Here is a 25,589-nt window from a genome sequence, read left to right on the forward strand (position 1 = left end):
TGTTTCAACGGGGTTGACCTGTAATTTGTAGAATTAATTGCCCAAAAAGTAATTATAATGAGTACACAGCGTGCATGAGTACCTCAAAGAGACAGCTTAGCATAAGACGTCTTTTTAGTACTGTCTCAGTATCAGAAGAATGATTTCATGAAGTGATAAGCATGCATGATGTAATTCAGTAGCATACCTTAAGCAGACGGGAGAGAGCTCTCCCGTTGACTTAATTATTGCTGCCCCGCGAGCGATGGTAGCTATGTTGGTGGGAGAACCTCTCCCACTGACACAGCACTGTCCACACAATTGCTTTTAATCAGTGTAACTTGTGTCACTCTGGGATGGCTTATTCACACCCCTAAGCAACATAACTTAGCCCTACTTAAGCTGTAGTGTGTACACAGCCTAAGACTCTCTCCTGCCACTCCAACACAGTGTTGGAAACTCCTCCCCCCTTTCCAGCAGTAGACTTGAACCACCTCTTCTGTTTCCTCTTGTCAATTGCCTCCTGACACATCATCTTTTCTTCTGTTGTAGTCCTATGGAATTGATATTTCCAGATGCCTTAAGTAAACTGGTAAATCTTGAAAATATTTTGATTTGTCTCATCCTTAATTTTAAAACATTTTTGTATGAGACTAGGGAGAATTCTTGGGAGATCTTCCTCCCCCCTGCCACCCGAAAAAAAGTGCACTACAATTCAAAAAGAGGAAACAAGCTTTGTTAGTCTAGAAAAGTTCATAATTGATATATTTGTAGAAATTCATATTATTAGAATGCATATTCAAGTTATATAATTCTGAAGATCAAAGCTGAGAACCTTGTGTTTTGAAGATTCACATTTTTGTCATAGAGGAACCTACCTCTCAATGAAATGAAGATACTGCTTCATTTGTGGAGAAGCTATGAGGTTAATCGTCTCACCTTTAAGATTCCTTGTAGTTATTTTTAAATCTGATAAGGTTGTTGGGGCATGGCTTAGTAGGCTGATTCGGTACAGATGGCACTTGCCTTGTCTTAGGTTGATCTTCTAGTTCTGTTGAACAGCACTATAAATAAAGAAAAATTTCTACAAGATAAATTGTAACAATTTTTAGTTGCTACATTTGTTTAAAAAGTATTTGCCTAATTGTGGCTTTTATGTTGATTTATTTTGGGGTAAAGGGTTTTGTTCACCATTTTAAATCTCTCTTTTGTTTTCAGGTTTTGAAAGTATTTTAGAAGGGCTTTATGGACCAAGGCTACGAAGAGACCTCAGTTTATTTGAAGGTAAATGGCTCATATTTAGTGCACTGGGTTTTATTTACTAGCTTTTCATTTAGTTAGAAATTTTATTTTTAAGGATTTATAGAAGTCTAAGAAGGAAATGTGAAGCTATGAAACTTTGTGTTTTCCCTAATGCATTTTTTCATCTTAGCCTCCTTCCCATCCTCATACTTTCTGTACGTATACAGAATTAGTAGCTGGAACTTGTTAGTAATGAATTGCCTGGATTAACTAGGCATCCCTAAGTATCTGGCACAGGAAAGATTTTTTTTTTTTCTGGAATATTGTATCTCTTATTAACTTTCTTTTTGTGAGCAACTTTTAGAAGGGAAGGCAAACAGTTTAGTTCTCTGACATTGTTGCTATCAGAATTAATTAGGAATCAGGTGGTTCTCAACAGCCATTAATTTTGCATAATCACCTACTCTTAAGAGGCTAACCTAATTTTTATAATACAGTCTTCTTCTAGCATCCACGTAACCATCTTTTCTCAAGTTTGCAGAGTTATGCTGGAATAACTGTAAACAGTTACAATTTTTTAAAATTCAAGTTGATAGGAAAATGTACTTTGTGGTGTGATGTTAGTAAATGATGGTGCCATATTAATGGTTTCTCACTAAAACAGTGCGGGTGAAGCCTGCATGAACGTGCCTGAATTTTTAAAAAGAAAGGACATTGTCAAATCCATTTTCATAATTTATTGAAAAAGCCTGCTCTTTCTATAACCACTTAGCTACTCAAAATCTTTTCCCTTGCCTTACCTTTCATTGCCTTGCAATTTGTTACTGACTGTCATAAGTGTTATGTTATGGCAATGTGAGAGATAAATGTAGTGTGTAGCATGGTATAAAAGCTTTATTGGAATGAATTTGAATAACTGCATTACTTGAAGGTGGCAACTCCATGACTAAGTTATGCAAATCATTTGTTAGTAAAATCTTCTACAGTGTTCCCTCATTTTATATCTTTTGCATTTGTTTGTCTCACTTTTTTTTCCTCCCCCTCCTCCCCCCCGAGAATATTTTTAAAAAATTGTGACAATTTTTGATACTGTTTTTTGTTTCCCTCCATCTGTAAAGCCAGGAGTGCCATCAGTCAGAGATTATAAAATGTCTGTGTAATTTTTACATGTTCCTAAAAATAACTTTTCCAGAATGTCAGTTTTAGGTATGATACAGTACTAACTGATTACTGTGTACTGTGGTGGAAACAAATACACTTCACCATTTGGAAAGGGAAGGGAGGATTCCTGGCTTTCTAATGGTATAAAGCACTCCTTTTCTAGACATAATTACTAATGGGCACAGGACACTAGATTTTAAACCTATTAGTGATCCAAGGTTTGAATATTCCTGGGCACTGGAATTTTTATATTTGGGGCATAGAAAGAAGAAAAACCTTTTTATGGTTTGTTTTGTAAGTGGATTGAAAGCAGTTCAGAAGCATGGAATGTTGGTAGTATTGGGATAATGGGTAGAATGCAGATGATGCAGGTAAAGGAACATGATGATCTACATGACAGATTTCACTGCTCTATAATTGGTGCATTTATGTATATGGGATATATTAATGGGGAAGCTGGTAGTGACCCTCTCTCTAGCCTGGCTAACACTTTCCATTATAAAGAATTTGTGAAATCTTTTCTTTGAAAAGGTCTCATATCTTCCTTGTTTGCAATAGACCTTGGATATTTGACATTGAGAATTCCCTTGGACTGCAGAAGTGCCTTTTCTGTGTCCCATGAAATTCCATTCAGATTTGGCTGAGATATATAGTGTTACATTGCCATTTTCTGTCTCTCATTATTTAGGCAGTATGCCTGAATCACTGTTCTGAACCCTGGGCTATATGTTTGACACCCCTGCTGGGTTCATACCACTGCCGCTACAGCGGCAGCACACTAAACCAGGGAACTGCCAGAGCAGCTGTGGTAAGGGAAAGAGAAGGAGTCAGACTGGGATGCCCTCCCACTATATTTTTTAAAATTGATTTGTATTACAGTGGCATCTAGGAGGTTTGGCAAGAGTTCCCTTTATCTCCAAGTTCTACATTGATAACACATTAGAGGTCATCTTATTCTTGCTTGAAGTACTCCGTTCACATCCATTGCTTCAGTGGTCAGAGTCTTTCTGACTGTCATTTAACAATGAACTCCTGGTTACAACTGACTAGTTTCACATCCTAGCTTTGAATGACATTGCATTTTATCATATTTGCCTCTTCACATGGGGCTCAATTCAGCAAGGTACTTAAACTCATGCTTAATTAGAAAAGGAGTACTTGTGGCACCTTAGCGACTAACCAATTTATTTGAGCATAAGCTTTCGGGAGCTACAGCTCACTTCATCAGATGCATACTGTGGAAAGTACAGAAGATCTTTTTATATACGCAAAGCATGAAAAAATGGGTGTTTACCACTACAAAAGGTTTTCTCTCCCCCCGCCCCACCCCACTCTCCTGCTGGTAATAGCTTATCTAAAGTGATCACTCTCCTTACAGTGTGTACTGGGCCATTTCCAGCACAAATCCAGGTCCCGTCCCCGCCCCCCGGTAACAGGAGAGTGGGTTTGTTGGGGGGGAGAAGGCCCAACTTGATTATCATACACATTGTAAGGAGAGTGATCACTTTAGATAAGCTATTACCAGCAGGAGAGTGGGGTGGGGGGGGGGAGAGAAAACCTTTTGTAGTGGTAAACACCCATTTTTTCATGCTTTGTGTATATAAAAAGATCTTCTGTACTTTCCACAGTATGCATCCGATGAAGTGAGCTGTAGCTCACGAAAGCTTATGCTCAAATAAATTGGTTAGTCTCTAAGGTGCCACAAGTCCTCCTTTTCTTTTTGCGAATACAGACTAACATGGCTGTTACTCTGAAACCTGTCATGCTTAATTACCTTGCTGAATTTGTGCCTTAGTTCTTTGTCTTATTCGAGGGACAAGGTGGGTGAGGTAATATCTTTTATTGGACCAACTTAAACAGTCTCTTTCCATCTTGTATTTTGCTATGATAGACTGAGTAAGTTTCCCAGACCTGAAGAAGAGCTCTGTGTAAGCTTGAAAGCTTGTCTCTCTCACCAACAAAAGCTGGTCCAATAAAATATATTACCTCCCCCACCTTGTCTCTGATATTTTGGGACCAACATGGCTTCAACAACACTTCTTTATTCTATTGTCAGTTTTATGTTTAGAATCAATAAATTCATTTTTTGAGTAACATCAAGGCACTGACGCTTGGAGGTGTTTGAGGCTTCTTGAATCAATGAATCCCTCAGACTTCATGTTCCTTCACTCACCAACTATTGAACATGTCAGTTTCCGACTACATCATTAGACCCAAAGCTTCATTACTCTTTACCTGGTCCTACTGCAGCTTTATTTATTTTAATTAACAAGCTTTTCTTGCCTTTTCACCCAATCCATAGAGAACCTCTTGGCCCCAAACTCCAGCAGCATAACTTTTGCTAAACAAATCAGTTGGTTCACTTGATGCGGTATCAGGTTCTCCCTCTCTCCCCCCTTTTGCTTTCTTCTTTTGCAGATAGAGAAGAAACTGTGGTGGAAAAAACACTTTTTTTCCTCCTTCAGGTATTTAAAAAACAAACAAACACACTTTGGATTTTTCTGAGGAAGGTGGCAATGGGTATGTGTTTTGAGTTTTGGGGGAGGGATGGTGGTGGATTTGTGTCATTCTGGAGTATTTACAAGAACATAACACTTGAAAGCTTTGTGATACTAGAAATATTATGCTTTACTTTCATCCACCAAATGGAAACTTCAGCTGTTTTAAAAAGTTAAAAGGGAAGTGATGAGAACATCAAGCTTCTTGCTGTGTTTATTAGGAAACAGTAACAATGCTATAGGAAGTGAATTAGGGTGGAGTAATTGATTAATTGGTGTGTTTGTGTGGGGGGCACATGTTTTGTGGATGGAAAACTTCATGGGGCTTGATTTGTGGTAACCTAGAAAGTTCTGCAAGGTAGGCATGTTGTCTGACTCCCATATGTAATAAAACAGTAAGTCGTGTATCTATCTATGCCAACCATCCTAGACCATTACGACATCAGATGCAACTCAATTAATCACCACCCTTTCTCCAGGTAATTTTGAAAATTGATTCATAGTTAGGATTTTATTGTTCTTTATAGGCAATTTCTAGTTTCATAGTAGTTGATAGGGCTAAGAACATGGGATGCCGCTTTGGTTGTTTTCTTGCCAACCAGTCTTTCCCCTCCCCCGTTACCTGGGCCTGGGTAGTGGATTATGCCGAAGACACCAGGATTCAAAATCTGTGCTTCCTGCCTTTGCTTGTTTTCCATCAATGACTAGTATCAGTGCAGTTTGTACTTTTTGGAGGAACCCCACGTTGTGTTCAGGTGCCATATCTGCCTCTCCTTCCCTGCCCGTATGCAAAAAGGCAGAGTTCTTGCCTCAAAAATTACTTAATGGAAGCTGACAAGGGACTGAAATCGGATCCTAGCCAGGGAACCCTTCCCCGTACATTGGCCTGAGCAACCTCAGTGTTCCCCCTACTATGCAACCTCCATCTGGCTCTGCTGGTACCAGTGCTATGGACTTCGTACCGTGGCCTACCCATGAGTCACAGAAGCATGCACATAAGTAAGTCTTCCTCCAAGTCCAAGAAAGACATTGCACTGTCTACAAAATCCAGCCCCGGAGGAACTACTCGTTCTGAGGCTCACAAGAGCGAATAAAGGCTGAACCGCTCACCAGATCCATTGATACTGATCTCAGACCCTCATGCTCTACCTACTTCAGCTCTGCTGGTGTCCCAAGAAATGTCTGTTCCGAGACTGATGCCTTTACTTGTTCCGATCCCATCAAAAAACCAGTTAACATTGACTCTGGGGAGACTCAAAAGCGTTCCTGGCACCCACAAGCTATTTGCCTCAGAGGGATTGAGGTTTCCTCATGTTTTGCTGCGCTTATCTTCTACCCATGCTCTGACACATCCTGTTCTGAGGCTCCATCGGCACTGCCATTTGCGGAGATCTCATATTCCTCCAATTCTGAGGATATGAACATTCGCCAGGGCCTGCCACTCCTGTTCCGGAAGCACGACTACTGAAGGGTTCTGATGGCACCCTACAGTTCCCCACTTTGTAGGTAAGGCAAAAGAGGTACACAGCTCCTTGGGCACAGGTTCCACAACAGCAGGATCAACCAGGTTGGCCATATCGGAGCTCATGGCTTCAGTATTCACCTTCAGATAAGTCCTGTTCATCTCTGGAGAATCATAGACTTTAAGGACCATTATGATCATCTAGTCTGACCTCCTGCACAACGCAGGCCACGGAGTCTCACCCACAACTCCTGTAACAAAGCCCTAACTTATATCTGAGCTATTGAAGTCCTCAAATCGTGGTTTAAAGACTTCAAGGTGCAGAGAATCCTCCAGCAAGTGACCCGTGCCCCATGCTGCAGAGGAGGGTGAAAACCCCCCAGGGCCTCTGCCAATCTGCCCTGGAGGAAAATTCCTGAGCATGGGGGCCAAGTCTCGCCAGCCAGATAGCCAGGAAAGAATTCTCTGTTGTAACTCAGATCCCACCCCATCTATCATCCCTTCACAGGCCATTGGGCATATCTACCACTAGTAGTCAAAGATCAAATAATTGCCAAAATTAGGCTATCCCATCATACCGTCCCCTCCATAAACGTATCAAGCTTTGTCTTGAAACCAGATATGTCGTTTGTCCCCACTGCTTCCCTTGGAAAGCTGTTCCAGAACTTCACTCCTCTGGTGGTTAGAAACCTTCATCTAATTTCAAGTCTAAACTTCCTGATGGCCAGTTTATATCAGTTTGTTCTTGTGTCCACATTGGTACTGAGCTTAAATAATTCTTCTCCCTCCATGGTATTTATCCCTTTGATATATTTATAGAGAGCAATCATATCTCCTCTCAGCCTTCTTTTGGTTAGGGTAAATAAACCAAGCTCTTTGAGTCTCCTTTCATAAGACAGGTTTTCCATTCCTCGGATCATCCTAGTAGCCCTTCTCTGTACCTGTTCCAGTTTGAATTCATCTTTCTTAAACATGGGAGACCAGAACTGCACACAATATTCCAGATGTGGTCTCACCAGTGCCTTGTATAACGGTACTAACATCTCCACATCCCAAGACCGCATTAGTTTTTTTTCATAGCCATATCACATTGGCAGCTCATAGTCATCCTGTGATCAACCAATACTCTGAGGTCCTTCTCCTCCTCTGTTACTTCCAAGCAATGCATCCCCAGTTTATAACAGAAATTCTTGTTGTTAATCCCTAAATGCATGACCTTGCACTTCTCACTATTAAATTTCATCCTATTACTATTACTCTAGTTTAAAAGGTCATCCAGATCTTCCTGTATGATATCCCGGTCCTTCTCTGTATCCCAGCTTTGTATCATCTGCAAACTTTATTAGCACATTCCTGCTTTTTGTGCCAAGGTCAGTAATAAAAAGATTAAATAAGATTTGGTCCCAAAACTGATCCCTGAGGAACTCCACTGGTAACCTCCTTCCAGTCTGACAGTTCAACTTTCAGTGTGACCCGCTGTAGTCTCCCCTTTAACCAGTTCCTTATCCACCTTTCAATTTTCATATTGACCCCCATCTTTATCAATTTAGCTAATAGTTCTCCATGTGGAACTGTATCAAATGCCTTACTGAAATCTAGGTAAATTAGATCCACTGTGTTCCCTTTGTCTTAAAAAAATGTTACTTTCTCAAAGAAGGAGATCAGGTTGGTTTGACACGATCTACCTTTTGTAAAGCCATGTTGTATTTTGTCCCAATTACCATTGACCTCAATGTCCTTAGCTACTTTCTCCTTCAAAAATTTTTCCAAGACCTTTCACACTGCAAATGTCAAATTTTAACAAGCCTGTAGTTACCTGGATTGCTTTTTTTACTTTTATTAAATAGGAACTATATTAGCAATTCTCCAGTCATACGGTACAACCCCTGAGTTTACAGATTTATTAAAAATTCTTGCTAACGGGCTTGCAATTTCATGTGCCAGTTCCTTTAATATTCTTGGATTAAGTTTATCTGCTGCCCGCTTCCCCCCCCCCCCGATTTAGTCCCATTAAGCTGTTGGAGTTTGGCTTCTAGCTTGGATGTGGAAAAATCTACCTCCATATCCTCATTCCTATTTGTCGTCCTACCATTATCCCTAAGCTCCTTATTAGCCTCATTCAAGACTGAGGCAAAGTATTTGTTTAGATATTAGGCCATGCCTAGTTTATCCTTAACCTCCACTCCATCCTCAGTGTTAAGCGGTCCCACTTCTTCTTTCTTTGTTTCCTTCTTATTTATATGGCTATAGAACCTTTTATTATTGGTTTTAATTCCCTTTGCAAGGTCCAACTCTACATGGCTTTTGGCCTTTCTCACTTTATCCCTACATGTTCTGACCTCAATAAGGTAGTTTTCCTTGCTAATCCCTCCCATCTTGCACTCCTTGTAGGCTTTCTGCTTTCTCTTAATCACCTCTCTGAGATGCTTGCTCATCTAGCTTGGTCTACAACTCCTGCCTGTGAATTTTTCCCCCTTTCTTGGGATTCAGGCTTCTGATAGTTTCTGCAACTTTGACTTGAAGTAATTCCAGCCCTCCTCTGCCGTTAGATCCATAAATTCTTCAGTCCAATCCACTTCCCTAACTAATATCCTTAATTTTTTAAAGTTAGCCTTTTTGAAATCAAAAACCCTAGTCACAGATCTGTTTTTGTTTATCCTTCCATTTAGTTTGAATTGAATTAGCTCATGATCACTCGAACCAAAGTTGTCCCCTACAATCATCTCTTCTATGAGGTCCTCACTGCTCACCAAAACCAAATCTAAAATGGCATCTCCTCTTGTCGATTCAGCAACTACTTGGTGAAGGAATCCATCAGCTATTGTATCCAGGAAAATCTGAGCCCTATTATTATTACTAGCACTTGTCCTCCAGTCTATATCTGGGAAGTTAGTCTTCCATGATGACACAATTCCCATGAGTATTTACTTCTTTAAAAACATTTAAAGAGGTCTCTATCCATATCCCGGCGGTCTATAGCACACCCCAAGCACTATCCCAGGGCAGACTCTAGTAGCTTTCTTCACCAATGTGATTTTTTGCCCAGACAGACTCTTATCCATTCCATCACTTCTTATTTCTTTACAGTCTACCTCAGTATTGATATACAATGCTACTCTACCACCTTTGCCTTTATTTCTGTCTTTCCTAAACAGCACATACCCTTTGATACCCGTACTCCAGTCATGACTACTATTCCACCATGTTTCTGTTATCCCTGTAATATCTGGTTTCATTTCCTGCACCAGTAGCTCTAGTTCCTCCGTTTTGTTACCTAGGCTCCTCGCATTGGTGTACAAACATCTTAATTTTTGCTGTTTGGCCTCGCTCACATTCTGTACCCTATTAGGCACTGTCATTCTACAGCCAGTATAACCTATTAGACTGGTATCCACACTGCTCTTCCTCCTTGTATACATTCTCCTACCCATGGCTGTATCCTTTCTTTCTTCATTTTCTTCCCTCTCAGAGAATAACTGGCGTGGAGATTACCTGGACGTCTCCCAGCCATCTCCCCCAAATTCCTAGTTTAAAGCTCTTGATCAGTTGTGCCATCCTCCATCGTAGAAGTCTCTTTCCCTCCTTACTCAGGTGAAGTCCATCCCCAGAGAACTCCCCCACTTCACCCACACAATCTTTGTCCAATAGACATTCAGAAATGAGGTTAAACAATGCACTGATTAGCCCGGCTCTGACAGTACTGGTGGATCTGTAGAGACTCTTGTCGTTGTCTCCAGACTCTGCCATGTCATTGACATCTTCCTCCCCACTAGATCACTACTGACTGTTTCAAGAGCTGCTACGGAGGATAGCCACTGCTCTTGAGATCCCCCTAGAAGAGGTGCAGGACAGTCAGCATCAGTTACTAGACATTCTGCACACATCAGTACCAAGGGTGGCTCTACCGATCAATGAGGCCATTTTTCAACTGGCGCGCACCATGTGGCATACCCCAGCCATATGCATACTGACTCTGAAGGGGCCAGAAAAAATACTATGTTTCTTTCTTCCCCCCTCACCCCACCCCAGATGTCAGAATTTCTATTTTCATACCAGCCACTTAACTTCTTGGTGATACAGGCTACATTGGAGTAGATCAAACAACAACACCTGTGCTCCACATTGTCAGACAGGGAAGGTAAGAGACTGGGCCTTATGGGTCGAAAGGTCTTCTCGGCTGGACTACAGTTCCGGATCTCTAACTACCTGGCACTGATGGCTAAGTATGACTTTATAAACTATGGCTGGATGAAAGAGATTGCAGAGAGGTTACCCTAACAGGATTGTAATTGCTTCCAGGCAATTTTACAGGAAGGCAAGTTAGTTGCCAGGCCCATACTTCAGGCTGCAGTTGATTCAGTGAACATGTCCTCATGTGTATTAGCAGTGGGAATAGTCATGAGGAGGGAATCCTGGTTACATTCCACAGGATTCCCTAGAGAGGTGCAGAACACAATCAGAGACCTTCCTGTCAAGTCACACCTCTTGAACAAGAAAACTGATGATCCATTAAACTCACTAAAAACTCTAGAGCAGGGGTTGGCAACCTTTCAGAAGTGGGGTGCCAAGTCTTCATTTATTTACTCTAATGTAAGGTTTTGTGTGCCAGTAATACATTTTAATGTTTTTAGAAGTTCTCTCTCTCCTAAAACTAAACTACTGTTGTATGTAAAGTAAGTTTAAGAAGCTTAATTTAAAATTAAATTAAAATGCAGATCTTATCAGTTTAGTATGATCCTTGCCTTTGCTTTTCCTTGCTGAGTTTTCCAGTGTCTGGCACATATTTGGATACTTTAAGCTGCACACAGGCTTCTGAGTGATCAGTTGTTAACCGGCTCCAAGAGGGACAGAGGACAGACTTCATGTGTGAAAATACCTGTTCACACAGGTGTGTGGATCCAAATGCTGAAAGCATTGCTAACGCAATTTTCTTGAAATTAAATTTCACTGGCAGGGATGTCCAGCAGGTCAGAATAGAGGCCCCATGATCTCTCTCGGTAGCTTCAAGTGCACTCCGCTGATCTCCAAACTTTGATGCCCACAATTCTGAGTTTTTTAACTGAATGAGCTGCATTTTGAAATCTTCAACACCCATCCACTGAAATACAGACAAATCCAAGTAGCTTTCATTGAACTTTTCAGGTTTAATTAGAAAAGAGAGCATTGGGCCAAACAGCTGGAAATCTTGAAATCTGTCAGAAAATTCTGATTACAGTTCTTGCATGTACATTCCACAACTTCCAACACATACAAGAGCTATCGATACGTTGCATTGTCAATGTCGATGAGATTGGAAAGTCGAAGTTCGAATATCCCAAGAAAAAACTGCTAGTTTTACAACAAATGCCTTTCAGGTTTTATAAAGATCCAGAACCGTTTGCCCTGCACCCTGGAGACGGAGGTTGAATTCGTTTAGGTGAGTGGTGATCTCAGTTAGAAACATGAAATTACACAGCCATTTATCATCATCGAGTTTGGGGTAGCTTTGTCCTTTTTTGACAAAAAGACCTTGATTGCATCAAAACAGTTTACAAAGTGCACCAAAACCTTGCCACAACTTAGCCACCAAATGTTGCTGTGAAGTGGAATGTCGTTATAAGCACTGTCTATCTCTTCTAGAAGTGCTTGAAACTGTGAGTCAAAGCAGATCGAGCAACAAGGAAATTCACAATTCGCAGCACTGTATTCATCACATTATTAAGCTCTGAATTAGAAATTTTAGCACACAGGTTGTCTTGATGGATGATACAGTGAAGTTTGACTGTCAGGCAGCCAATTTGATCTTCCAGTAACTTTACAAATCCCTTATGTTTTCCGACCATGGCAGGAGCACCATCTGTTGTCACACACAATATTTTTCTGATGTAAACACCTTGCTCTTCAAAATGGTTTACAAAAGTTCCCACTATATCTTCCCCTTTTTGTTGTGCCATGCAGGGGTTTTAGGCCACAAAGTTCCTCTTGCATTTCATCGGAAGCACAATAACTTGCAAACAACTGCCAAATGTGGAACATTGTTTATATCCACGCTCTCATCAACTGCAATGCTAAACACTGCTGTGTCTTTTAATGCAGTAGTCTGCTTTTCGTTAATGTTTTCTGCCATTTTGCTTACGCGTGTCTCAACTGTTCTGGCAGGGGCAGATAGTTCTTTTATTCTAGATAAGATTGTATCTTTATTTGGCAAATCATTGAACAAAACCTCTGGACTGCTGAGAAACTTTTTTTATATATTCTCCATCTGTAAACAGCTTTCCATTTGTTTTGTAATACACTGTACAATCTTGTAACTTCTTTTCTTTGGCTTGATTTTTACTTACACTTAAGCATTTAAAAACACTGCTTTGCTTCTAATATCCTGCTACTGCCTTTTTGATTGATACAGTCCTGTCTGCTTTGTCAAGAAAGGACGGGACCTCAGGTGGCAGGGGTCCAGTAGTAGAACCCCAGGCTGGCAGGAGAGCCCTGAGGCTGGCGGCCAGGACCCCGGCAGTGTGAATGCCATTCAAAATCATCTAGCGTGCTGCCTTTGGCACGTGTGCCATAGGTTGCTGATCCCTGCTCTAAAGCCACCTTACAATTCTTCGGCATTTATACACTGGCACCAAAGAAAATATCGCCTACCACCACGCCAAGGCTATAGATCACCACATTTCTGCTGCTTATGAGCCTCTTCGGAGTGCCCTGCAGTACGCATAACCAGTCTGCCTGTTCTGGCAACACAGACCTATGCATAACACTCAATTGTCATGAAAATGGTATTTCTGAGTGTGACTAGAGAGCCGACAACCATTCCATATACCAACGTTCCTACCATCCACCTCATTTGTGGGTTATCTCAAACTCTTTCAACCAGCATGGAGATCTATAACAACAGTCAAGTGGGTCTTGGACATTGTTTGCCTTAGAGAGACTGAAATCAAGTTTATGACAATGCCTCCTTCATAGCTTCCCACCACCACCTCCCAGAGATCACTCTCAGGACAGTATTCTTGCCCTAGAGGTGGACTCCCTCCTGCAGAGAGGAGCAGTGGAACCAGTCTCTGCAGCCTTTCAGGACACAGGGTTCTATTCCAACTGCTTCCTGGTACCCAAGAAGAAAGGATGATGGAGACCAATTTTGGATCTCCAACTCCTCAACCTCTGGATTCGCAAGCCAAAATTCCATGTGGACTGCTTGTGGCCATCATTCCCTTGCTAGAAAAAGGCATATGGTTTGTGGCTTAGATTTGCAAGACGCCTACTTCCATGTCGATGTACATCCCGACCCACTGAAGATTCCTGAGGTTTAAGGTGGGACCTTGACTTCCAATATAGGGTTCTCCTATTCGGACTTAGAACCACTCCATGAGTCTTCACAAAGGTTTTCTCCATGGTAACAGCTCACCTCCGATGTTAGGGAATCCTCATCTTCCCTTACCTGGATAACTGACTGCTAGCAGCACAGTCCAAAGAGAGAGCTCAAGGATTGACATCCCAGCTTTTTCTACTCCTCTCCTCTAGGAGTGAGCATCAGTGTCAAAAAATCAACTTTTTCGTCCTACTTGGTCCCTGGAATTCATGGACACTTGCATTGACGTGGCCTCCACATGAGCTTATCTGCCACAGGATCAATTTCAGAGCCTACTAGACCAAATAGCCCTAGACACCTTCAATCTTTTGGTTTTGTCCAGGGTCTGCTTTTCCCTCCTTGGGCACATGGCAGCCTGCACGTACATCGTGCCCTTTGCCTGCCTGCACCTTCACTGTCTATAGCAATGGCTACAAAGGACCTATTCTGTTATACACCAGTCCATTAACGCTATACTCAGTGTCTCAGTGGAAGTCATCTCCTCACTTTGGTGGTGGCCAGACCCGCCACAAGTCTGCTCCATGTTTTGCTTTCTCCCATCTTCGCCAAGTGACAATAATGACACATGTCACTTGCAGCCTGGGGTGCTCACATGGGAGATCATGTGACACAAGGCACCTGGACCACACAAGAGGCCAGGATGCACATAAAGTATGCCACGTGTTCTTACCAGCTGTCCACTATCGCCACATTCTGATCATACAAGGGCACATGTGCAGACTGCCAAATGATACTACTTTCAAAAGCTCTAGCTCCGGGTGCATAGCACATGCACATAACCCTCAATGGAATGCAGATTGGGACCACATATCTTGAAGAACCTCCAGTTACAGGAAAGTAACCTCCCCTTCTTCAAATGTTGATTTATCACCTGTACAGCTCAATGCAATATCCCCAAGTACAACCATCTGTGCAACAATCCAAACAACACACACAGTAATCCCAAACGCACATTTCATTGACCACCTGCACAGATCAACACAAAGTCCAACACACACAGTTGTCCACCCATACTCATAGTTTACATAAAATCGTAAACGTGAGCAGTGAAACCACTAGTTGCCCTATAGAAAGCTGACTAGTCCATCTTCTTTTTTTAGTAATCTCAGTATTAAATTTCCAAGCTTTATTTCTCATTCTAACTGTTGTAAATGTGGAAACTGCTGATTGATACTGCAAGCGTGTTTATGCATTTATTTGACTCTGCACGCTTAAAGTTGAAAGTCCATTCATCCGCTTGGTTTTTAACACTTCTGTGTAATGAAAACAGATACATTTCATAATGTAACACACAAACATTAAGAACTGTTTAGTAGCAAGGTGTAAAATCTTCATGCTTCTCTCAAAAAGTACAGAAAATCACTGTCTTTGAATTCCTGAAGATCACATTTGCAATTGAATGGCACTGTCTTTTGAACTGGGAGTGAAATAGTTTTGATGCCATTATGTTCATCAAAACATAGCTGAGAGGATGAAGATTTAAATTTCCTATTCCAGGCTTTCCTGCAAGTCTTCACTATTACGTTCTGTTCATATTTCAACACCCCAAGATGTCAAAGATCAATGGTAATTGTGCTATAAAAGCAATTCAAACCGTTTATCTTGTTAAGGTTGGAAACCTTTTATGCTATCAACATTGATTTTAGTGTACCATAAAATGAATAAAGAAATAATTGAAACACTTCATTTTGGATATGTTCTTCTAGGCAGATTTAAACTTACAAGTTTAAACTTACCAGATGCCTCAAGTAAATGGGGAATTTCAAGGAAGAATTAGAGAATCCATGCTGATATTAATGCAGAATGGTTGGTCAAATCTGAGAAAATCCATAGAGGGGAAAATGCATTTCTACTTGAAATCTATGCCTGGGGAAAAAAAATTCCACAGAGTATTGCACTCAAGTTAAAACCCTGTTAGCCTGGAAGACAATGTATTATTCAGAATTGAGATGAAATTGGGCATTAAGGTACTACCAGTATCACCTATAATAAACTCCTCTCTTAGATAGCATGACAGTGAATATTCCAGCTTCCTTGGGTGAAAGAGCTGTGTCATCATCCTCATGCTGCCCTTTCCATCTCCAAGATGGTTAACAGAAAATACTTTCTGCTTAGGGAACCCACCAGCTGTTTTTCCGATCCTCATAGCGTGGATACGAAAGCCTTTCTGTAGAAAGCTAGGCTGATCAAAGTCATAGTAGTTTCCTGGGACAATGACTTGAGACACTGGGGTGCATTTAGATGCCATGTTACTCCTAGGGGCATTCTGCACCAAAAAATTAAATTCTGCACAGAATATTTTAAAATTCTGTAAAATTTTATTTGTGAAAATAACACTACATAATCATGCCAGTTTCAATCATTTTGGTAATTTATTTCAAAATACCTGTCAGTAAGTATGTCTGTAACAATACAGACACACAAACAAACAAATTCCCCCAGGAGTAGAGAGTTAAAGAAACCCCTAGGGCAACCCAGTTCCTGTTTCTCTGCCCCCTTCCCTCCTGCCAGACACTCCCCCCTCAGAGCCCAGCCATGGGGCTCCCCCATCAATACACCCAAACCATCTCCATCCCAGAGCGCAGCTGTGAGACCCCTAGCCCAGATACCCACACCCCAGAGCCCAGGCATCCCCCCACCCCAAGCCCAGGGATTCAGAGGAAGAAACAGCCTGATGCTTGGTACCAGGCAAGCTTGGAGTTTCCTCTGTGCCGCCCTCTCCTTCCCTCATGGCATGCTGGGAACTGGAGCTGCCAGGAACCCTCTAGTTCCCTTTCCCTCCCCCAGCTGTGTTTTGTATGTAGGAGCTGGGCTCTGCCAGACCTAGTGGTAGCTAGCAGCACTGCAGCCCATTTCTGGCGGGGAGGAAATTCTGCACGCACATTAATTGCAGCAAAATTCTGCATTGTCCAGTGGTGCAGCATTCCCCCAGGAGTATACTGCTCTGCCTGAAAGGACAGAGCCTTTCCTACTACTACCTCCTCAGAAATATCCTGAAGCCCTGCCCCTGCACGCTGAGAGTGCCACAACAGCGAGTGAGAGGGACAGTGTGTCCCTCTCAAATGCACGAATGCCCATTCCCCCGCGCCCCCAGCAGTGATTTTATGTTTCTACTGGCTGCTCCGCACGCCCAAACTGACCTGCACTGTCAGGGAGGGGCACGTGACCACCCTTGTGGCTTCCCTTTGCTTCCCCACAGAAAAATGACATCTGATGGGGAAGCAAAGAAATTGGCGGGGGGACATGAATTCTGCACATGTGCAGTGATGCAGAATTCCCCCCAGGAGTACTGTGTATACCAGTTCATTGAGCTAGCAGTTAGCACTGGGAAATGCTGCCTTTCCTGCCTTTCTTGGGAAAATGCCATTTTTAGCTGTGGGGAAAAGGCCTTTAAGGGGCTTTCTTCCAAAACAGAGACTAAATGCGGAGACCTGGGTAACGAAACTTGAGGATCCAGACCTCCTTTCATGTTGGTGATACAGAATAGAAGATAGTTATCTCTGGCATTGGTGTCCACGGGCATCTTTGGTTGTACTCTTCATGCTTTCATACAGCATTTTAGGAGAATCACAAAGCTCTTCAGAGCAGCTGAGAAGAGCCTGTTTGGTGTAGCCTCACTAAGGCAAAAGAGTAAAAAATCATCCTTTCTCTTGGTGTATGCAATGTAGTTGTAACCATGTTGGTCCCAGGATATTAAAGAAACAAAGTTGGGTAATCTGGTTTATTGGAAGTTGATTCCATAGAAGATATTAACTCACCCACCTTGCCTCTCTAATCCTTTCTCTTGGGTCTGTCATTCAGTCATCCTATGTTCATAAAGAGGGGAAAAGGGAAAAAGCTCCCTGGCAGGGCACTTGGACTCCATTTTTATCAAAATTCAAAAGGCTTTAAGCGTTCACCTCACAATCAGAAATATTCAGATTTTTTTTTTTAAAGAAAGAATACCTACCTTGTCAGGGAAGAGCAGAGGTGAACTGTCACCGGCGTGTGATGTTAAACTCTTTTATTCTGATTGTGACTTTGTTTGGCCCCAACTGTATTCTTAACACCTTAGTATGTTTCTACATGGTGTACCCTGTTTGAATTTTGATTTTGTAGGCAGTCACAAGCCACATAAAGAACTGTCATCACATCCAGCTGACAAACTATTTCCTAGCTTGCCTTTTTTGGTGGTAATCATGTCAAAACATGTGGTATTCTAATATCCTGTTTGGCAGGGTAACAAGCCTTGTGGATTGGAGGGAAGCAGCGATATGATATATCTCAACTTTAGTAAGGCTTTTAATATGATCTCACATGAACTTCTTATAAACAAACTAGAGAAATAGAGCCTAGACAACCCTACTATAAGAAGGGTGCACAACTGCTTGGAAAACCATACATAGAGTAGTTATCAATGGTTCACAATTGGGGTGAAAGAGCATATGGAGCAGGGTCCTCCAAGGATCTGTCCTGGTTCTGGTTCTATCCAACATCTTCATAAATGATTTGGATAATTGCATAGAGAGTACACTTATAAAGTTTGCAGACAACACCAAGCTGGGAGAGGTTGTAGGCACTTTGGAGGACAGTATTAGAATTCAAAATGATTTTGACCAACTGGAGAAATTATCTGAATGAAATACGACTAAATTCAATAAGGATAAATGCCAAGTACTACACTTAGGAAGGAATAATTGATTGCACAAATACAAAATGGGAAATGGCTACTTAGGTGGGAGTACTAGGCAGTCATTTCCCATTTCCTGTTCATGGAGGATAGGTCTATCAATGGCTACTAGCCAGGATGTTCAGGGATGGTGTCCCTAGCCTCTGTTTGCCAGAAGCGGGGAATGGACGACAGGGAATGGATCACTTGATGATTACCTGTTCTGTTCATTCCCTCTGGAGCACCTGGCATTGGCCACTGTCGGAACCAGGATACTGGGCTAGATGGACCTCTGGTCTGACCCAGTATGGCTGTTCTTGTGTTCTTACTGCAGAAAAGGATCTTGTTTTATAGCGAATCACAAACTAAATGTAATTCTGTTGCCAAAAAAAAAACCCCAAACATCATTCTGGGATATATTAGCAGGAGTGTTGTAGGCAAGACATGAGAAATAGTTCTTCTCGTGCTTGCTCATGTCCATTTCACGTTAGATGTGCCCATACCATGTGCCCCATTGCCATCCCTTAGTGGTATCCATTGGGCCAGCTCTAGCACCCTTTGGTGCCATGCTATAAGGGGCAACGCCGGCTCCACACCCTCTCAGTTCCTTCACACTACCTGTGACGGTTGCTGGAACAACTCTTGCTTCGGGAAGGCATTATTCAGTGGTTTTGTCTTTAGCTTAGTTTGTGTTTTAGTTTAGTAGTAGAGTAAATATTATTAGCGTAGATATTTAGTTGCCCTCTCTTAGCATTAGAGGGGCTCCCTTCACTCCTGAGCTGGGCCTGCCCCAGTTCCCAGGCTTCAAACCTTGTGCCTCCTATGGCAAGTCTGTTCTGGTCAGCAACCTCCTGCTTCAGTTATCTGAAGTGTCTGGGAGAGGCTCACGTACGACAGCACTATCAAATCTGTTGAGACCTTAAGCCTTGTATGAAGAAACACAGGGAAGCTAGACTGAGGGCTATCCTAATAGAAGCTGCACTTAGACTGGTGTCAGAGCTAAGCTGATTGGATTCAGCACCAAGCACCTTGGCTCTGGTATGATGTACCCCTCTGGCACTGCACGTTTCTCAGCACCTTTCTCAATCTCCAGTGCTGAGGAAGAAACATAAGAAGCAGCAGTCTGAGAGATGACGCTCCTTGGTGCTGAGAGAGGACAAATGGGGAGGGCAGCAGAGTGTACCTGCATTGAGCCACTCCTGCACCGCACAGTTCCCCAGACACACCATCAACTGTGCCCCGTTTGCAAGGGCTATTGAGTTTGGTACCAGACCTCCCGCCGACACCAGGAAGTGATTGCGGTGCCTTCCACCCCAGAGGCCTTCACAGCATTCAGGGACTTAATAATCACTCCTGGTACTGCTGACCCCAATGGGACAACCTCTGGCTCTGATGAGCACAACGAGCAGAAGGGGACATGGGGCTCCAAGCTCTTCCGCATCACTGGTCCCCTCAGTATCTGCCCAAGGCAAACTGGTCTTTCTGTCATCCATGAGGGAATGAGATCAGACGGAAGGTCCTCTCATGGATCAGTAACTGATTGAAAGATAGGAAACGAAGGGTAGAAATGGTCAGTTTTCAGAATAGAGAGGTAAAGAGTCGTGTTCTACAGGGATTGATACTGGGACCAGCACTATTCAACATATTCATAAATGATCTGGAAAAATGGGTAAACCATGAGGTGGCAACATTTTTAGATGATACAAAACTACTCAAGTCTAAAGCAGACTGTAAAGAGTTCCAAAGGGCTCTCACAAAACTGGGTGACTGGGCAACAAAATGGCAGATGAAATTCAGTGTTAATAAATGCAGAGTAATGCACATTATGTTTTCCAATCTCAACTGTACATATAAAACGATGGGGTCCAAATTAGCTGTTACCTCTCAAGAAAGAGATCTTGAAGTCATTGTGGATAGTTCTTTGAAAACATCTGCTCAATGTGCAGCAGCAGTCAAAAAAGTGAACATTTAAGGAATTGTTAAGAAAGAGATATCATATTGCCTCTATATAAATCCATGGTACGCCAGTGTCTTAAATACTGCATGCAGCTGTGGTCACCCTGTGATGGGTTGGACCCCTTGGGAAGCCATCTGACATGCAGAGATACCACTGAGCCTACCTGTTCTGCCAGCATTGGCCCCTTTTAACCTGTCTTGCTGAGCCAGGCTCCCCTGCCTTTTCTAGCCAAGCACACAGGCAGGACCACTCCCAGCTGCACAGAGAGACCGAGATCTGCTCTGAGAAGGCTCAGTTTATGGGGCTTGCCACATAATGCAGATGTCCACCCCCAAGAGTACAAACCCATTAAATTTGCCTCTTCCTTCAATGTGGAGGAGGGTATGCACAACTTCTTGCTCCCCCAGTTTGAAATCATATAAACTGGATTATATCATAAACCAGAAATAAATGAATTAACTATAATGTGTATTTTAAGTAGTTAAGGAAGTAGCAGACAGAACAAGGCAGATTACTAAGAAAATAGAGGTTTCAGAGTAACAGCCGTGTTAGTCTGTATTCGCAAAAAGAAAAGGAGTGCTTGTGGCACCTTAGAGACTAACCAATTTATTTGAGCATGAGCTTTCGTGAGCTACAGCTGATGAAGTGAGCTGTAGCTCACGAAAGCTCATGCTCAAATAAATTGGTTAGTCTCTAAGGTGCCACAAGTACTCCTTTTCTTTTTAAGAAAATAGAGCACGCAATCTAAGCTTAATACACTAAAGAAACTGGTTACATGTAAATTCTTCACGCTAAATGTGGTTCTAATAATCTTCTTCACAGGCCAGATGGCCTTCCAGCCTGGGTCCAGTTTTTCCCTCCAGTTCAGCCTTCGTTGTTTCCAGCAGTCATCTTGGGTGGAGTAGCAGGGGAGAATTGATGACCCTGATTACCTCACTCCCCACCCTTAAATAGGATTTTCATAAGGTGGAAGTCCTTTGTTTCCTAGTTTGGCACACTCCCTCCCCTCAGCTTCTTGTGGAAAAGTACAGAATTCATGATGGGTTCCAGTATCAGGTGACATGGTCATATGTTTCTGCAGGGCACCTGTAGCCATTCTTGGCTGATCCACATGTTCACAGGAAGACTAAGCTCCTTTACAGTCCACTGTCGCTTGCTGATGGGCCATCAGCACTGTTGGGCTTTTTCATGGTTGTACCTGAAGTGTTAGCACTAGGTGTGGAGAAAGTAAATAAGGAAGTGTTATTTCTGCCTCATAACACAAGAATTAGGGGTCACACAATTAAATTAATAGGCAGCAGGTTTAAAACAAACAAAAGGAAGTATTTCTTCACACAAAACACAGTCAAATTGTGGAACTCCTTGCCAGAGGATGTTGTGAAGGCCAAGACTATAAAAGGGTTCAAAAAAGGACTAGATAAATTCATGGAGGATAGGTTCCTCAATGGCTGGTAGCCAGGATGGGCAGGTATGGTGTCCCTAGCCTCTGTTTACCAGAAGCTGTGAATGGGTGACAAGGGATGGATCATTTGATGATTACCTGTTCTGTTCATTCCCTCTGAAGCACCTGGCATTGGGCACTGTTGGAAGACAGGATACTGGGCTAGATAGACCTTTGGTCTGACCCAGTATAGCCATTATTATGTTCTTATATGAATGAAGTCTTTCCCAATCTGGCACCAGTCCCTGGGCACTGACCGGCAGAAGCAAAGGGTACTGTTCCCCCGTGGTCAGCTCGGGAGGACTCTTCTTCGCAGTCAAAGAGAGGCTGGGTGAAGGGCTCCAACAGCCACCACTGCTACCCATCCTACGTCCTGCCAGCACTGGCTTGGAGCACAGTGAACTATTCAGGTCCAGTGGCTGTTCTGGAGTCTGTGGGAATTTCCCTGGGTACTGGGGCCCCTACCCCTAGTACCTAGTTCCACTGGTACTACATGGTCAAATCCAAAAGGAGGGCCTCTACGTTGCCCCATTCGGCACCCAACCCAGACTGTGGTACCAAGACCAGTACTAACACAGAAGATGTGGGTCCAGGGGACATCATAAGGGCAGAAGAAAAGGAGAAAGCCCCCCTCTTCCTCCTCCCCCCAGGTGAAGCAGTCTCGGGGCTGAGTGACTCACTGTCACAAGATGAGTTTAGAGCCCATCAGGAACTTCTAAAGAGGATAATAGCCTCATTGACATTTTGACTGCAGCAGCCTCATCTAAAGTGGCCTACCCATCAATGAGGCTGTTATGGGCCCAGTCAGATCCCTGTGGCAGACCCTATCTTTTCTCCCTCCTGCTTCAGAGGTTAGAGAATGGGTGTTCTCACCCTCCTTCAGGTTCCCTAGTGATGATAGTGGCCAATGAGAGGGACAGACAAGACGAGGCAAGCACTATCCCCAGTTAGAAGGACTTAAAGACACTAGACCTTTTTTGGCAGAAAAATTCATTTGACTGGAGGGTTCCAACTTTGTATTTCTAACCAGCAAGTCCTGCTTGGGAGGTACAATTACAACGTTTGGGAATCTCTGGAGAAATTTAAAGACTTGCTGCCTCAGGACTCCAGGCAAGAGTTTTTTCTGCCCTATTAGAGGAAGGAAACAACATAGCCAGAGCCTCACTCCAGGCAGCCCTGGCCACAGCTGACATGGCAGCCAGAATGATGGCTTCCGCAGAGGTCATGAGGCGATGCTAATGGCTTCAGTCTTCGGGATTCCCACTGAAGGTTTAACAGTCTATCCAAGACCTCCCATTAGAGGATACCTCTTTTCTCAGAGCAAATGGACGTGCAAAGTTCCATGGTCTGAAGAACTTCATGTCTACTCTCAGATCACTGGGCTTCTATTCTCCAGTTCCTTTGAGGAAGCATTTCAGGCTCCAGCAACCGGCCCGCTTCTTGGCACCACTGCAGAGACAGGACCTGCTGAAGAAAAGGAGTAGGGGTTCTAAACATTGGCAACCATCCCTGTTCACCTCAGCCTCGCTACCAGGATGTCTCAGGTACTCGGGAGGCCCCGAATAGAACTTTTGAAGGTGCACCCAAGGGTGCTATATCAGTTTCTGCATCAGATCGTGCCTCCTTTTTGTTTTTTGACCGACTCTCCCACTTCATTCCAGTTCGGACCTTTGTCACCTCTGACCACTGGGTGCTGAGTACGGTGGTGGATGGTTATACCCTTCAGTTTTCTTCCTATCCTCCCTCCCATCCCATTTCAGGAACCCTTCTCAGGAGCAACTGCTAGCCCAAGAGGTACAAGCCCTCCTATAGGTGGGAGATCTGAAGGAGTTACCTCAAAAATTGAGAGGTAGAGGTTGTACTCCCAATATTTCCTAATTCCGAAGGGCAAGGAGGGTCTTTGACCCAGCCTGGACCTGCGCTGCCTCAACAGTTATCTCTAGAAACTGAGGTTCTGCATGGTCTCCCTGGTCTCCATCATTCCCTCCCTAGATCCAGGGAACTGGTATGCTGCCCTCTACCTGAAGGATGCCTGTTTCCACATTTTCATCTTCCAAGGCCACAGAAGGTTCCTCAGGTTTATTATAAGCCAGACCCATTAGCAATTCACTGTCCTCCCTTTTGGTCTGTCTGCAGCCCCTTCGGTTTTTACGAAATGCGTGGTGGTGGTAGTGTCCTTCCCCAGAAGGCGAGGTGTCCAAGTCTACCCGCACCTCAACAACTGGCTGATCAAGGGCTGTTCAGAGGCTCAAGTAAAGAACAGAATCAGCCTGCTCCAAACGACCTATCGAACAATGGGCCTGTTGATAAATGATCAAAAGTCTACTCTTGTTCCAATACAGATAATAATAGAGTTTATTTGAGCAATCCTAGACTCAACCCAGGCCAAAGCCTATATTCCAGAGGCTCAATTCCAGACAATGTCACATCTTTTGGGGCACATGGCTGCATGTACTTACTTGGTATGACATGCAAAGCTGCACCTCAGACCCCTGTAGATGTGTTTGGCCTCGGTGTACTCACCGAAGAGGCACCACTTAGACTTGGTGCTTACAGTTCCCTCTCTGGTACTCGCCTCTCTCAACTGGTGGAAGGACCCATGGTCGATTAGTGCAGGCATTTCCTTTATCACCCCCATCCCCCAGCCTTCAGTATCCCTAATTTCTGATCTAGGTAGGGGAGCTCACCTCGAACACCTCAGGACACAGGGTCTGGGGTCCCAGGAAGAGTTCTCCCTACACATACACGTCAGAGCTCAGAGCCCTCTGCTAAGTTTGCCAAGTGTTCCTTCCCCAGATCACAGGCAAAGTAGCATGAGTTCTTAGAGACAACATGGTAGCCATGTTCTACATCAACAAATAGGGAGGAGTGCACTCCTCTACCCTGTGCCGGAAGGATGTCCATCTGTGGGACTTTTGTATGAAGCACACTGTTCACCTCAAGGCTACCCATTTTCCGGGAGCCCTGGACTCTCCAGCAGATAACCTCCACACATCTTTCTCCTCTCACCATGTGTGGTCCCTTCGCTCAGAGGTCACCAGATTCATCTTCCAGAGGTGAAGATCTCCCCCGGTAGACTTGTTTGCAGCCAGGCAGAACAGGAAATGCCAACAGTTTTGCTTGCTGCACTGTCACAGCCTGGGCTCCCTTTCAGGCGCCTTCCTGCTTCCATAGACAGCTCCTATTCTATGCATTTCCTCCAGTTCCTCTGATGCACAACGTCCTTCTGAAAGTCAAGTGGGACAAGGGGAGTATTAATTTTTATAGGTACAGCATGACCATGCCAGCACTGGTTCGGCATGCTACTAGACTTGTCAGAAGCACCCCCACTGCCCATCTCCTTCTGCCCAGACCTGATCTCACAAGATCACAGCCGTTTACTCCACACAAACCTTGGGACCCTTCACCTGACCACATGGAAGCAGCATGGTTGAACTCAGAGAAGCAAGCCTGTTCAGAGCAAGTACTCCAGGTCTTGCTAGATAGTAGGAAGCCTTCTACTATGGCTACTTATCTGGCTAAGTGGAAACATTTCTCAGTTTGGTCTTCCCTCCAATCTGTGCTGGAATACCTGCTCCATATGAAATAAGTAGGCCTGGCCTCACATCTATCAAGGTACACCTAGCAGCGATCTCAGCCTTCCACCCCCCAGTGAGCAGCAGGTCAGTCTTCTCGCACAAGATGTCCATCCACTTTCTGAAAGGGCTAGAAAGACTTTACCCTCAAATTCACAAGCTGATTCCACCATTTGACTTAAACCTGTCAAGACTTGTGGGCTCTGCCTTTGAGCCGCTGGCATCGTGCCCTGTGCTATTTCTCTTGTGGAAGGTCGCCCTCCTGGTTGTGATTA

The 25,589-nt window shown here is 43.5% G+C and overlaps 1 protein-coding gene across 15 annotated transcripts in view; it reads left to right on the top strand.

The window, feature by feature from the left end:
* LCORL (ligand dependent nuclear receptor corepressor like) overlaps positions 1-25,589 on the top strand; it is a 182,293-nt gene that overhangs the window by 55,695 nt on the left and 101,009 nt on the right. For all 15 annotated transcript variants that reach the window (XM_073342427.1, XM_073342419.1, XM_073342418.1 and 12 more), the window contains one exon: positions 1,198-1,263. In XM_073342427.1, coding sequence (XP_073198528.1) covers positions 1,198-1,263 — 66 coding nt within the window. The remainder of the gene's footprint in view (positions 1-1,197; positions 1,264-25,589) is intronic.

This window comes from Lepidochelys kempii, chromosome 4, assembly GCF_965140265.1.
Source record: "Lepidochelys kempii isolate rLepKem1 chromosome 4, rLepKem1.hap2, whole genome shotgun sequence".
NCBI lineage: Eukaryota > Metazoa > Chordata > Testudines > Cheloniidae > Lepidochelys > Lepidochelys kempii.